The sequence below is a fragment of the Eupeodes corollae genome, chromosome 3 (genome assembly GCF_945859685.1).
Source record: "Eupeodes corollae chromosome 3, idEupCoro1.1, whole genome shotgun sequence".
Taxonomy (NCBI): Eukaryota; Metazoa; Arthropoda; class Insecta; order Diptera; family Syrphidae; genus Eupeodes; species Eupeodes corollae.
Window position 1 is genome coordinate 38,639,350 of NC_079149.1, and position 15,512 is coordinate 38,654,861.

The 15,512-nt window shown below is 32.3% G+C and overlaps 2 protein-coding genes across 3 annotated transcripts in view; one reads left to right on the plus strand and one right to left on the minus strand.

The window, feature by feature from the left end:
* Window positions 1-8,778, plus strand: part of LOC129949268 (protein fem-1 homolog B) — a 34,916-nt gene extending 26,138 nt beyond the window's left edge. The window contains exons 2-12 of the mRNA XM_056060620.1: window positions 1,044-1,227; window positions 1,303-1,401; window positions 1,469-1,581; window positions 1,645-1,884; window positions 1,946-2,137; window positions 2,203-2,400; window positions 2,461-2,640; window positions 2,698-2,927; window positions 7,636-7,738; window positions 7,802-7,928; window positions 7,990-8,778. Of these exons, the coding sequence (XP_055916595.1) occupies window positions 1,044-1,227; window positions 1,303-1,401; window positions 1,469-1,581; window positions 1,645-1,884; window positions 1,946-2,137; window positions 2,203-2,400; window positions 2,461-2,640; window positions 2,698-2,927; window positions 7,636-7,738; window positions 7,802-7,928; window positions 7,990-8,153 (1,830 nt within the window). The 3' untranslated portion in view covers window positions 8,154-8,778. The remainder of the gene's footprint in view (window positions 1-1,043; window positions 1,228-1,302; window positions 1,402-1,468; window positions 1,582-1,644; window positions 1,885-1,945; window positions 2,138-2,202; window positions 2,401-2,460; window positions 2,641-2,697; window positions 2,928-7,635; window positions 7,739-7,801; window positions 7,929-7,989) is intronic.
* A 236-nt stretch (window positions 8,779-9,014) lies between these two features.
* Window positions 9,015-15,079, minus strand: LOC129949269 (uncharacterized). 2 transcript variants are annotated; one of them, XM_056060622.1, is made up of 3 exons: window positions 14,160-15,079; window positions 13,842-14,042; window positions 9,015-9,535 (listed from the first exon to the last, which is right to left on the minus strand). In XM_056060622.1, the coding sequence occupies exons 1-3, from the start codon at window positions 14,281-14,283 to the stop codon at window positions 9,447-9,449; spliced, it is 414 nt and encodes a 137-aa protein (XP_055916597.1). In that variant the 5' UTR covers window positions 14,284-15,079; the 3' UTR covers window positions 9,015-9,446. The 2 variants fall into 2 exon arrangements, with proteins under 2 accessions (XP_055916597.1, XP_055916596.1); XM_056060621.1 differs by having other exon boundaries at window positions 13,842-14,045; window positions 14,160-15,068.
* Between the last annotated feature and the right edge of the window lie 433 nt (window positions 15,080-15,512).

The following is a 15,512-nucleotide window of genomic DNA, read 5'->3' on the forward strand; positions in this document are numbered from 1 at the left end:
GAAATATGCAAAAATATGCCCTAACAGATGACGTTAAAAAGAGGAAGATTTTAACGTATTTCTATCACAGTCTCGTGTTAATTGTGATGTTAACATAAAATATGTTTGAACGTATTTTTGGTTGCCCTTTGTTCCCGAATGTGTACTTAACAAAAAAATTCACTGCTCACAGAATCTTCATTTATTGCCACGATCTTCAAAAAAAAGTAGTATAATTTATTTTTTTAAATTCCTAATTCACCAATTACGAGTATCTTATGAATTTGTATTGTTCAGTTCTTAAGTCACGAACTAGCTTTTTAATTAAAATAATTTGTTTTATTTACGTAGCTTTATTTTCGAGGCAGAACAATTAATGACCTTACATAATATGCTACCTCTGTAACCATTGTATCAAAAATTTTATCCCAAAAATCCGCTATTAGTCTTTTTATAAATTAATTGTACGAGTTTTAAGTTCTTCTCGTTATTTGACTACATTAATGTTCTTAAGTACTTAAATAAATTTGAAGCAAGCTAGATTTTTATTTTACGACAGCTTATTTCAAAATAATAAGTACGTTTCTAGTGAGTCATATTCTCTTTTTGTTGCGATGAGTTATTTGATCTTTAAAAATTGATATAGAATGGGGCTTTCCTCCTTTCAATGCTGTGCCCGGTCTTCCAAGATGTAGGTTGTCCTTCCGGTTGACTTATTTTCCTCTTCAAAATCAAAAATAGTACCAGCTATTTAGTAAATAGATAACACGAAAATATATTATTCAAAAACATTTATTTCGCTTTTATAATTGCAATGACTTCACCCCAATCCCATAGTCCAATGTATAGCTTAAGCTCTATGAATTTAAAAACAAATTAGTTATTTTTTAGCTTTCTTTAAAAATAAAAATATCAATCATACAAAATTTCACTTAATAAGACGATGATTTTTCAAAAACAAAAAATATTTTTATTCATCATCTCTTTTTTGCATAACACTCATTTTTTAGCTTATTTCACTTTTTAGTAATTTTGTTTTTTTGTTTTATTTTGTGTTTAATTAGAAATTCGAGGAAAAAGATGGCCAATCAGTCACACCTCTTGTCTTGGCAGCTAAGTCTGGCAATACAAATTTTGTCCGAACCATTTTGTCACACTATGAATTGGATCTTGAAATCGAATGCAATGTTATATTCGATGGCCTTGTTGTTTGTGGAGCAACAGCCTTATGGGTAGCAGCTGGAATGGGTAAATACTAGTATATATACAAACCACTTAAGATATGACATTTGAATATTAATTCAATCATTTAACTACTTATAGGCCATTTGGAAATTGTTAAATTCTTAGTCCATAAAGGAGCCGATATAAATCATAATACAAAAGCGCATTCATCACCATTGCGAGCTGCTTGTTATGAAGGTACTAACTACTTTATCATTTTTCGTCATAAATTCTATTTTATATTTTGTGTATTGTTGTTTTTCAGGACGACTTGATATTGTTAAATATTTAATTGAACATGGAGCTGATGTTAACTTGGCTAATACGTACAATAATACTTGTATTATGATAGCAGCCTACAAGGGCTACTTAGCTGTGGTAAGATATTAACAAGGAATAACTTTCTCTCTCATAATTAACTTCCTCTATTTTTCGTGTTAGGTTGATACACTTTTGAAAAACGGCGCTGATCCCAATGAGCAAGCTCTGTGTGGTGCAACTGCACTTCATTACGCTGCTGAATGTGGATATTTAAATGTTTGCCAATTACTCCTTGACCATGGAGCCAGGTTACAGAAAAATGAGCATGGCCTGACACCAGTTTTGCATGCAGCTGAACGCTCACATGAGAACGTTGTTGAAATGTTCATCAATCGACCAGATTTAATGACCAAAGAAGAAGTAAGTTAAAATTATATACATTTTAGTTAGTAGTTTTTATAGTTTATTGTTATTTGTTCAGAAAATTGATGCCTTAGAACTGATGGGAGCAGCATTTGCAAATGATAAGGACAATTACAGTGTTGTGAAAGCTTTCCAATATATGATGAATGGCATGGAGCTGCGTTTTCAAGATCCTGATAACATTATCCGAAAGCGTACATTACCACCAGTTCCAGCCTACGATAATTGGATAGAAACTGAAACAATTGAAGTTTGTTACTTGATAATAAATTATCATTTTCTGGAGATTCTTTATTGGAGTGTTTTTCTTTCTAGGACCTTCAAGCTATTAGACTGAATCATCACTCGATTCATATGGAATCATTAACTGTAAGAGAACGTATCTTAGGTAAAAATAATCCAGACCTGCCACAACCAATTGTGTATCGAGGTGCGATATTTGCCGATCAGGAAAGATTTGAAATGTGTTGTAATCTATGGAATTATGCAATTGATTTGCGAATGAATAATGATGTAAGTTTTGTGTCAAAAGTTTCTTTGTGAACCAAAATTTATTGTAATTACCATTTTCAGTTATCTGTGGAAAGAGACTTAATGAGATTTGCTCAACTTTTCTCACAAATGGTACGACTTGAACAAAATCTGGACATATGTGTTGCTATATCAGTTTTATCTAAATGCCAACGAGAAATCGATAATAATAAACGAAAAATAACAAATCCTGGACCAAAAGATAGTGTACCTCGAATAGCTGTAAGTAATTCAATCTTTTTTTATGTTCATTTTACAAAAACTTTATTTCATTTTAAGGATGAATATGATAATAATATTGTCACTGCCCTCTATCTTATAAAAATCATCACAATACTTCTTGCCAATAAAACATGCACTGTACGAAAACAACAAATTCAAACATTATATTCATCAATTTCGAGTTTAATTCGAAGTGATGCTAAATTACGTGATGGTCAAACTTTATTGCACAGAGCTGTGAATGGAGTTACACCTGTAGATGATTTTTACACCAGCGAAATTTGTAGGTGAGTTCACATTCAAAAATACTCATAATGATTTTAAAATATTTATTTACCCTAATGCTTAAATTGTACACTGCGGCGTATACGTATTATTTTCCAAAGAGTATTTTATTAAAAGCGGGCCAATTCAAATTTGAAACAAAAACAAGTTTTATCTGAGATATCAATAAAGTTTTATCTTTATTTGAGAGCCTTGTCTATGATATAACATCAAGTAAGTGGCCGTTCATTACTTTATTGAGTGTCGCGCATTCGAAAGGCCCAGTTTTCGATGACTTTGGACCATAAATCAGGATAAATTTGACCGATTACGTTGTATTTGTAGGCCGCGGTGATCTGCGGGTTATTCACATAAACCTCCGGCTTATGAAATCGCCGAAAAAGTTAAGAGGTCAAATCATTCGATCTGCTTGCAATATTCATTTTTCGAGTGAGTCTATAATGCCAAAGTTTTTAGTTTACTGGATTCACAAATATTTGAAGCTCGAGTAATAGAAATAATTATTCAATTTTGGTTATTGGTGTGCCTTATAGAGCAGGCCAAAGTTGAAGATTTTTTATGACGATATTTTTTTTTTTGAATGTAAAAACTAGAAAAAGGGCACAAAAGAACTTCAATAAAAATGAATCAATTGAGAACGAACATAATTACGAATATGGAACCTCTCCACTGCACGTTAGAATCATATGCATGGAATTTATTTTGAAGCTTGCGTATACTTTTTAACAAGAAGGAGGCTTAAAATGAAGAAAACAAGAGATCCAAAGATGTTTTCGCAATGAACTTGGCCTTTATGTGGATAAACCAGAGCAAGGATTTGGAAACACTAATGACGGAAACACTGCAAGAAGATTTTTTGAACAGTCAGATGCCGCCGCTTGAATTAGTGGAGTCAATGGAGAAGTTATAATGAGGCTCAAAGTAATATAAAGGTTTTGAATTGCAAAAAAGTAATGAATGCAGATAAATTTGAGGAGCATACTAAAAAAACGGTAGAGTTTTTAAAACAAAAGTATCCTGAAAAACTACTCACACCTACTCTACACAAAATATTGGTTCATAATCAAAATATCATTGAATATCAATCACAACCACTTGGAAAACTGTCAGAAGAAGCCCACGAATGCAAAAATAAAAAATGTCGATATCAGAATACGTATAAAGTTTCAAGGATTCGGCAGAATGAGTATCTATTTAATATGCTTCCAACCTCTTCGGATCCACTTATTTCTTCCTTAAGGCATGTGAGAAGCCAAAAAGATTTGAAAGAACGATAATCTCCAGAAATGATGAGTTTATTACACATATCCCCGGACTCAAAAGATAGTTTTCAAGAAATTTAGTGTTTATATATTAATTTGTTCTGTATTTATTTCTTTTTCCAATGTTTGACTTTTGATTAGATTGGTTTTTATTTTGATAACGTTGATTAAAATTTTGTTTTATAAAGTTTACGAACAAAAACAAAAAGCATGACTTTACTGCAAAACATAACATAGCTAAATAATATATTGAAAACTTTCATTTATAATTCTACTTCTATAGAGAAAAGCTAGCCTGCAGAATTGATATAGTTTTTTAACTTCCATATTGTTAAGCAAGAGTATAACTTGATCTTGCGTCAGTATTTCGTTACCAAAAGTATTCCTTCTTATTTCTTTAAGAACTGGACATCTTCCAAGTGCAAAACTTTTGATATATCACCAAAATACATTATGTACTCGTGAATACTGAAAAAAAAAAACAAAAATAATGTACTGTTTCGTTCGAGTTGGTCCTTTTTCTTTTTAGTCTATTGTTTCAATTCACTAAGATAACTTAAAAAATTGATTCTAACGATTGCAAATTAAAATATGAAGTTTTAACAAAGGTGTTTATCACCACCCTTTGAACTGGAACGGCTTTACTTCCACAAGGATCTCCCTTGTCTGTGTATCTATATAATGCTTATATTGAAGCACTCATTAGAAAGCTTACACTACCAAAACACGGTCTACATTTTGTCGGTCTATATGTAGATAATATGTTTATGGTTGCGTCTGGTGATCCATCAAACATGAACGAAATTTTGAAATCTGCAAATTCTATAATCTATGCTTGGACACAGGAAACCGGTGCGAAAGTTCCACCTAGCAAAACAGAAGCACTTCACCTTTGTCGGAAAAAAAATGTTCAATTACTCATCTTACAATTCGTAACTCCACAGTCAACATCAAAAAAAAACTCAGAGTCCTAGGTGTTACTTTCAATAGTAATCTGAAATGGGATCTCCATATAAAAAACACCATCAACCAACTTAAGAAACGAAACAATGCTCTGAGAATGATATGTTCCCGCCAGAAAGGTCCACATCTAGAAACAGCCCTAAAAATAGCCAAAGCCTTAGTTGAAGGAACGCTCCAGCATGGACTCACTCTTTTTATGTGGACAACTAAAAAGAACCTGCAAAGCATCGATATAGCCATAAATTAGTGCTACCGAACTGCTACAGGAGCACTTAAAACAACTCCAATTGAAGCTCTCAGAATAGAAGCTGGCTATAAAACAATTAATAGGCTAGGACAAAAAAGAGCAATTAATTAATAAGTAAAGCACTTACAGACATAAATCACCCTCTTTATTCTGCTTCACAAGAAGTTCAACGCAGACCAAAACAAAACAGGAAGAATTCAATATCGTCCCTTAGCGAAATATTTAGCCTTGTTTCAGCTCATGGAAGTTTGCCTCTAGAAACGTCTTTGAAGCTCAACTATTCGTCCCCCCCTCCATGGAAAAGACACTTACTACCAATCGACACCAGCATCTCTAGTCACAAGAAAGAAAACACTCCAAATGAACACTTCCTTATGCTGATCGAAAACATCAAACCAGTGAGAATTTTTTACACAGATGGATCCTATAGGGATAAAACCTCAATATACGCAGTCATCGAGCTCAAAGCGATCCACGAAGAAATCACTTTTCAAGGGCTCCTTCCAGGCAGCTATCTAGCAGAACTAACAGCAATAATGAAAGCACTGTCCGTGGCAACAACCTGGACAGAAAGGAAATTGATACTCACTGACAGCTTAAGTATCCTTTCCGGAATCAAAAGTGCAACTAATAACTGCTCCACTCTTAATTACATCCGAAGCATCCTCTATGACAAAACCAACATAACCCTAGCTTGGATACCAGGCCACGCTGGTATAAGAGGAAATGAGCTAGCAGATACTGCTGGTATAAGAGGAAATGAGCTAAAAGAACTGCCACCTATATCTCAGCTTATCCTAAAAATGTTCATGGCTAATGAGCAAGAAGAACTCAAAAGCTCTTGGCTAAAAGTGGAGAACTTTCCTCGAAAACAACACACCTCAAAACTCCATACAACAAAAACCTAACCAGAGAAGAATGTATTTCACTATTTTGGATCAGAGTTGGAAAAACTTTGTTTACGAGTCACCATTTCTTCACAAACGATCCCCCAGAGGAGTGCGAAAGTTGTAAAGAAGTTCTCTCAATTTGGCATAGTTTTGCAGAATGTCCGATTTCTCGCCTAATCAAAAATACCAACTCATTGGAAGACAAGCAGAAACAGATGGGCGAAATACTAAACTCATCTGACATTAATACTTATGAATGCCTAAAATGAACAACAACCCTACGCAACAAATTTAAAGATATTTGAACTTTAATATTAGTTAATTTTTTTTTGTAAATAAATAACATAACATTACATTTTTTTTTCTTTTCGATTTTAATTTTTCTCATAAATTACTAAAAAAAAAACGAATTAAATACGTCTTCAATATAAATAATTTTATAAATTTATTTTTGTAAGTTATTTTTTGATAAATAAATAAATAAAGTATCCATTCATCCGAAAATGGGTCTCATCGCTAAATATCAACCCTATTCTGCTATTCACGTGGATTGTATATTCGATTCACCCATTCAATTCTCTTTTACACTGCCTTTGCATTCTGCTATCCATCGGGTGAACTACATTATCCCAAACTAATTTGAAATTAAAGTAAACAGCTGTTCATAAAATCTTGGGAATGTTGGATAAATTGTGATTCATTCAAAAATTAAGTTTAATCAATCCACCTTAACAGAATAATTTGTGTAATTTTTGGAAATGGGCAGTATTGGACTTTTTATTCCAATTCCAGGCAGAGCATTAAGAGAATCCTCCTCCTCAAGTAAAATTCCCCCCGATTAATAGCAGAATAGGTCTGTTGATTTTTCGACAAAGGTGGGAAGAACTTTCAACTGCTCTTAAATCCAGTTAGCGAACATACGAAGCTACTTATGATCGTATGGTTTCAGCTCCTGGGTCACTTGCATTTTGTATGTTGTGGTCTGCGACAGGCCAAGTTCTTGTGAGCAACATGAAATTGAGTGCCTCGGATTCTGCTGCACGAACTGCGGCCATGTTTTCGAAAGATCCTGCTTTTTCGTTGACGTACGGATGTTAGCGAATTAGAAGGACGACCTTTTGACTGATTAAAAGAAGATATTTTGACAGAAAGTAATAGAAACAATACGGCCGCCACGAATTCTCAAAATTATACCATACCATACTATTGGAAAACCCTTTATTTTTTCATACCAAATGCAGAACTTGCTTTGAAAAACGGAGCTTCTAGCAGCTGCTCCATTTGAAAACATCATTTGCATAGATACAACAAAATCGTAAAATTAATCCTTTTTTCTATTTCGTTTTAGATTCCCCTGCTTCAAGACTGCTTTACTTCTGGTTCATCTCGGAGCGCCTGTTACTGCTGAAGACTTTGAGAGGAATACACCTTTACACGTGTTAATATCGAGTGTAATTTTTCTATACTAAACATTATAAAAACAAATATTTAAATAAATTTGTATTACATTTTAGATTCGTCGTGATAATACTCTTGTTATTAATCAGGCTGAAAAAATCATACAACTTTTTACTGAAGCCGGTGCGCACTTGGATGCCGTCAATTCATTAGGTCTTACACCTGCACAATTAGCATCTATTTGTAAGTTAAATTCACTTTTCGAATGATGTCGATCATTTAATGATTTGTTTTTTCTAAACAGCCTCCGTTAGTAATATGATGGTGATATACCAAAACAAATCCATAACACTGAAGTGTCTTGCAGCACGGAGTGTAGCTTTCTATAAGCTCAAATACAAAAGCTTTATACCAAAAACCCTTGAGAATTTCGTACAAATGCATAGTGCAGAAAAACCAGAAGTTTGATCAAAGGCTGTCTTAAATAAAATTATTAAAAAAAGAATAAAATCTAGGAGTGATTTTCAATGCAAAGAGCTGTGAATTTGTGTTACCAATTTACATATATATATATATTTTTTGTTTCAACAATAAATGTCTTCATAGTTTTAAAAAGAAAACCAAACAAGAATATTATAAAAAAAGAGTAAAAGTTAAAGAGAGATTATATATAATAAATATGTGTATACATAGAGAGAGAAATATTAGCTTGTGTCTTATATGCATTAAAAGTGTCCAATAATCCTAGATTCTCAATTTTTTTAAAACAATTTATTTATTTTTTATACAATTTTATCACATTATTTATTTTTTTATACGACGATTAAGCACATTTTTAATTTATTAAAAACAAAGAAAAGAAAACAATATTATTGAGAGCACTCATTTCGATAGATAATAATAAATACTTCTACTAACTACAATGAACACCACTAAGAACTGATATTGTTGGCATATTAAAACAAAACTAATAAATAAAACACTTTTATATAATGTATTGAGCTTGTACATAATGTATATGTATGTATATTGTATGATATATGTACCTACAACAATAAATGTAAAAGATGTTTGTATGTACAAACTACAATGAGTTTTTGTGTTTTATTTTTCTTAAAAAGGATTTATTTATTTTTGTTTGATGAATACTTACGCTATCATCATTCGATATCACTTTAATTTTATTTACCTTTAGTATACATTTAGTCCCGTAATATCCTGGTGGCCAGATACAAAACTAAAATATTGTCAAAGAAATATATTTTCCAATAGAAATGTTTAATTTTATTTTGATCAAATTGACATTTTTTATTAAATACAAAACACATCTTCTATTATTAATTTTATATTTTCTCAAATCTTATTCATAAGTACAAAGAAACATGCTGAAAAATTGTCTAAGGACTTAGTTTAGTTTTTGTTTTGTTTTTATAATAATTAATTTTACATGCACAGTTTTATTCTAATTTTATTCATAATTTTGTTGTTCTTCTGTACGTTTTTTTTTTTGTTTTTAATGTAAATTTCTATAAATCACAGATATTTTTTAAGATTCGATATATTCAAACGACATTCGATATTTTATATACAATTCATCCAGTTTAACTTTAACCGTATTGTTAACTTCATTTTGCTCTGTTTGTGATATGAATATCGATATACGATATTATATTTAAAAAAAAAATCATAACAATTTAGTCTTATCATCGTAACTAAATCTATATACAAACATATCTTGTGACGTTTTTGTTTTCTTCATTTCTAAATATTCGATCGTGATTTATTTACTTCACTGACTCGAGGATAAATTTCAGGTTGTCTCATTACTTCATCATAAGTTGGCGGTGGAGCTGTAAAAAGATTAAAAAAAATATATATTAAATTAAATATTCTTAATATTTTAATAAGAGCTTATGTGTGTTATAAGCCAAGGCTTAGGCCTCAAGGAATTAAAATGCTGTCAATAAAGTAAGTTGGCGTGTATTATTTTTGTTCCTTAGACGATGTTTACACAAATAGCTAAACCAGGGCGTATACGGGTTTTTATTTCCTTCATCCGACAATAAATCAAAGTGGGATACCAGGGCGTGTACGCACCTTTCTTTTATTTTATTAATAAAGGAGTCCGTATACATTTATAAGTAGATTTCTTTAACATGAAACTTGTTTAAGAAAACAGTTTGGCGTGTGTTTGTTGTTTTGTTTTATTTAAAATATGTTGTGAAGGAGCATACAAAAATGTGTATGAGAGATAAGCATTGAATCAACTGGATTGTTTTATTTTAATGAAAGTTTATTTCTATGTAGTACGGATAAATTATCGTCTTCCAGAACTTTGAGTCACAAACTTTTTTTTCAGGGATTAGTTAAAAGCTATTAGGATTCAAATTTGCTGATTTGTTCATGTTGTTCCAGTCTGTTTTGTTTTCTTTAAAACCAAAAGTAGTTTAGAAGATAACAAAAATAAAAATGCGTTTTCTCAAGTAACACTTTCTTCCGCGGATTTTACGTTTCGCAAAATTATTGTCTTACAAATTGAACTATATTTTTGCTAAGTGGTAGATACATTTTAGTCCAATGGTTTTTAAACCATCAACTAACATCGGCAGTGTGTTTTTTGTCGCTCACAAAAACTCGGCCTTTTAAAGACCACAACTTGTTGAAATTTGCAAACTATGTCATTATTATAAAAATATTACTTAGAATGATGATAACAAATATCATGACGATTTTAACCCTTAACAAAAATTGTTAGAAATCTATCATTGCTATTTTTAGACTTTTAATTACTTATCGATATTTTGCTTTTGCAACCCAAGTCAACGATGCAAAAAGAATGAATTGTAAATATGTATGTACATGTTCATTAATAAAAATTGTGATACAGAAGCTTAAAGTAACCGACCGTTGACAAACAACAAGTTGAAAAAGCTTTGAACCACTTGAAAACTGACCCTTATATCCATCGATAAATAATATTAAACGATAAGGCTTATTGTTGGATGAAGGAGAACGTCGAGATGCTCGAATTGTGTCATAAAAAGGGTACTAAAAACCTCTTCAAATTAGTGTTAAGAATATGAAATTCAAGTGCACTCCTAAAAAGTCACTGTTTTCAGTGGATTTTAAATAACTGATACAACAGCGGTTAAAAAATAAATTAAAAACAAGGAAATCAGCTTAATTAATGAAATAAAATTGGCAAAACCTGATATCCACCACAGAATTTTTTTATAGACTGAGACAAAAAAGTACTGTCATTTGCAAATTTTTCTAAAGTATATCCCAAAAAAAGTCTCGAGCTGTAGAACAAAGACCACCAATTCTGTCTTCTTAAACCCACGACGAAGATGGTCAAAATTGTACTCCAAACTTTAAAAAAATCGACCCTAGTCCAAACATATGCATTCATTTGATTCTTGCACTTCGGCAGATCTTAATAGCTAAAGTCAAATAGATAGAAGTTTTGGCAGAAGCTTTCAAAGATTTAAAAAAAATTGCCCAAGTCAAATTATTTGAAAAACATTTAGACTACCACCGCACCATTCGTTTTAAAAGACTTTAAACTTGTGACTAAAACTGCTAAATATACTCAAACAAATACTTAATAAAATAAAATACCTGTGCATCTCAGAGTTTTTAACGAGGTTTTGAACTAAGGTCTAAGGATGTCAAAATTTTAATAAGTTTATAATTGTAACTTAGAAAAGAGTTTAACAATTGTCAATACAAAAAGACAGGGGCTTGATTATGGGATTCTCGGCGACCAATTGACGAATAAGAAGGAGAATTTGAAATGTCATAATGTTTGTTGGCGAGTTCAAATCCGTCAGCTTTTTTTTGGCGGACTTGCAGGCGAAAGTGTATTTATTATCATTCACTGTTTCATTTCGTGGATTTTTTCTTGATTGTATTTATATAAAAATATGAGCTAGCTTTATTCAAATTTTCTAATAATTTATCCACAATCCACAATAAAATATAAAACTTTAAAATTCATTCAAGGAACCATAAAAGACAAGCAACCAAATCGACATCAATTTTTAGTTCTAGTCGAGTTAACGACGAAAAATAAGGGCATTTCAACGGGAGAACTCGTCGGTCCTGAATATCGGATTAAAACAAGCTTAACTAATATTAAATATTTAATATGGTCTATTGAATAAATCATCGCAAATTTCACAAATTCAATCCAAACAAAACAAAATTTGTGGAAAGTTGTCAAACCAAAAGGGTAAAAACACTGGAATATTGGAATAAAAGTCAAACCAAAAGTGTCAAATCACTGGAATATAGGAAGAACTATTTTCGCTCCACCGCGATTTCGTTAATAAGGAAATACGACGCGAGTCGAATTTGAAAGGTCGAACTGAAAACGATCCGCTGTGAACCTCATAATCAGGACCCAGAATTGGTGGTCTTTGTTCTACACCTCAGGACCTTTCTTTTGATTAACATTGGAAAAGTTAGGAAAAAGACTGTACTTTTTTCGTCAGCTTTCAGACTGTTAGAAGTTAGCTAGTTTCAAGAATATTCAAGTCACGACAGTCTGATTGGCTTAATGCAACTGCTAAGTTAGTTGAAATTTCCCCTCCGATGACGTAGTGTAAACATTTCGGCTACAAAGCTAGTAGGTATTGACACAAGGACACAAGAATCAAAAAAGAAATTAATCTTTTGGTATTTAATATAAATATAAATCAGTCATATTATTCTTTCTATTTGGTTTTATTGAATTCTAAATGTCATTAATATGACAGCTTTTTTTGCATTCACAAATGGGCAGGTTCAGACGGCATAAGGGACTTGAAAGTAAGGCAAGTTTCTAGCATCTGATTGGCCAGCTGTCAAAAAATTGCCTTCCAATTAAGGCAACTTTATTGAAAAGTTAGTTGTAGTCAAGAAAAATCTCCCTAACTATCAATTCAAGTCAACTTATGTCAAAATGACAATTGATCATGTTTTTTCATTCAACCGAAAGCTGAACTTTATTTAATGCTTTCTGTAAAAAGTTTCCTTGTAAATTTAGAAAGAAATAAGTAATATTTCTTAACAATCAAAATACAAATCGCAATGGACTTGTAGCTCGCTTGAGGAGTATTCTGTAGATAATAATGATTTTGGTAGTTTTTGTACAATGAACTTGAAGTAAAGGTTTGTGAAGTAAAGTTCTGAATTTTAATTTATGACACTTAAAATACTTACTAGTTATCTTGGTCAAAACTTACGTTCATTAATGAAGTTGACTGAAAACGGATCTCTTTATGTTTTCTGAACCTGCCCCACGCTAAGTGGCTCGGTATCTGGGCAGCTCTCATATTTTGACATTTAACAATTAAAAACTACGTCACTACTAAAAATGGAATAATAAACGCTTCAAAAATTGCATTTAAATTGTTAAAATTTATCACAAAAATTATGAAAAATTTGTAGCCTAAATGCAAACATTAAAAATTTTGTTATTGGCTACCGAGATCTTTTGCTTCAGAACCTTAAAATTGGAACTTGTGCAATTATTAAGGACATTAACAAATGTGGGAATTTTTCAGGAAAAGGATATGGGGCTGCACCCATCGTTCGTAAGCATGGGTTTAATATCAAAGTGAAATCTCTAATTGAAAAGTCCTGAATATAGTTAGTTAGTAGTTTTTGTTAAAGCAAACAAAGTAAAATAATAAAAAGTCCTAAAAACCCATTTCAAAATGTTGGTTCTCAAAAAAAAACCTCAGAAGCTTCTTGGTAGTAAAAAAAAAATCCATAACAACATAAAACAAATGGACTTAGGGAGTGTCCATAGGTATGAAATAAACAATAAAGAAAGATACCAATCACTTCTCATTGATTGAAACTCAAATAAATAAGCTTCAAGTTAAAATATTAGCTAACTTTTTTCACTGCATAATTTTATAACAAACAAGTTCTAAACTTTTGACCTCAAAACGAAACGAAATTCCAAACCATGTAAGTCAAGTCATATCTATTTTTAGCTTTGTAAACCTTATTAACCCTCGTGGGTTTAGTTATTTTATGAATATGGAATTTTTTGCGTTAGTTACAGATAAATAAATTTTAGCACGAAACAAGTTACACCCACATTTCCTCATAAATTGAAATAACCAACAAAAGTTCTAAGGTATATTAGAGTTTGTTACCTACCATTTAAAATATATTCCTCATCATTGGTATAGGCAGGATTTATAACAGCGTCCGTTGGATAGGTTTCAATAGTTCTCTCATCTATGACAGACCTTGACCGATACGAATCAAGCCTTGAACGACTGACCTGTGAATATGAATCCATATCGTCTCTGAAATCCTCCGATGGTAATTCGATAACATGAACAGTTGGTTGACGGGCTGCTAAAATATAAATGTTGGTATAGGTACAAAACAATGAAATCCATAATATTTTCGGAATATTGGGTTGGGTTTCTTTAAATTGTTTATTAATAAATTTATATTGTTTAAACTTACCAACATTTTCCGTGTAATTATCGGTGAATGCAAAATGGGGCGCTATCGACTTTTTACATCGCAAAAATAACACTATTAAAATCCAACCGAGAATTAACATCAAATAAATGAATCCCAACATCATCCGTGTTTATGTTGATGTTGGCCCTCAATCTGACTTAACATTAGCTTTTTAAATTTATCGTTTAACTGCTTAAATTTTTGGTTAAAAGGGTACGTAAGTTAGACCAACTAAACGGCACAATGTAGTGATTTTAAAAAATCGAATTTTTATATTATGTATCGTCGTACTATCAACTCTCAAGAACTTTTCGAGTGTTTCGGAATTAACGGAAAATTTGCATTCCACTTGACCATAACAAATGGAAACCTTGGCAGCCACTTTCAGTTTCACTTCCGCGCACCACTTACACTTCTACTTCTATTTCCACAACAACACACTTCACTGCCTTCATCCCAGTCAGGAAAATCATAATCACCTTGGCAAGGATTCACCTTACAACAAAATATAAATCGAACTTTCATTGGTCAATAAAAAAAAAAGAAAAACTATACGTAGAGGTATATTATTCCACTCGATTATGGCGTTCGACATCGACATCAACATCGACAGTCGTTAACACACTTTAATATAATACGACGACAACGAGGACGATTAAACTTTCTTAATTCAACGAAATGGTTTTTTCGGCAGGACAATTAACAGAACAATATTCCACTGGGACAAAGAAGGATTTCCGTTGAAGTTTTTAAACATCTCACCTGCGAGAAAACACCAAGAACCGAGAACTGAGAACCGAGCACAGAGGACCTACCAACCGACCGATCTGAAAGCAAATGTCACGATTTAACTGTGAATAAGTCGATGTGCGCCTATACATTCAATTCAAACATCACGCTAAAAAGGACGACGAGGACGACTATGATTACGAGGACGACGACTACGACTACGACGCGACACGGTGACGGCGGAAGTGGTGGTGGCGGTGGCACTGGAAGCGGGCGTCATTGGTAGGTGGTTTCAACCACTATGATGGTATGGTGGATGAATATGTCCGTATGGGGAATAGTTGTACATTAGTAACACATTTTCCCTGGTTTCCGTTGTAAGACCAAAGCATAGTAATGGTCATTCAGGTTGGTGGCGACAACGATTGAGATGAGTATTGCCATAGCCGGATTATAAAAAGCGATATAAAGTAAAAAGAGACAACTGCCTTTAAGCCGGGGAATAAATTCTTTAGGGGTCAGTTGAACCTGAAATAAGCTTTTAAAGGTCAAGTATATTCAAATCAAGCTTTTTATCTCCCCAAAGCTCCTAATGTTAAGCTAAGTTAACCATTCCTTTGATCA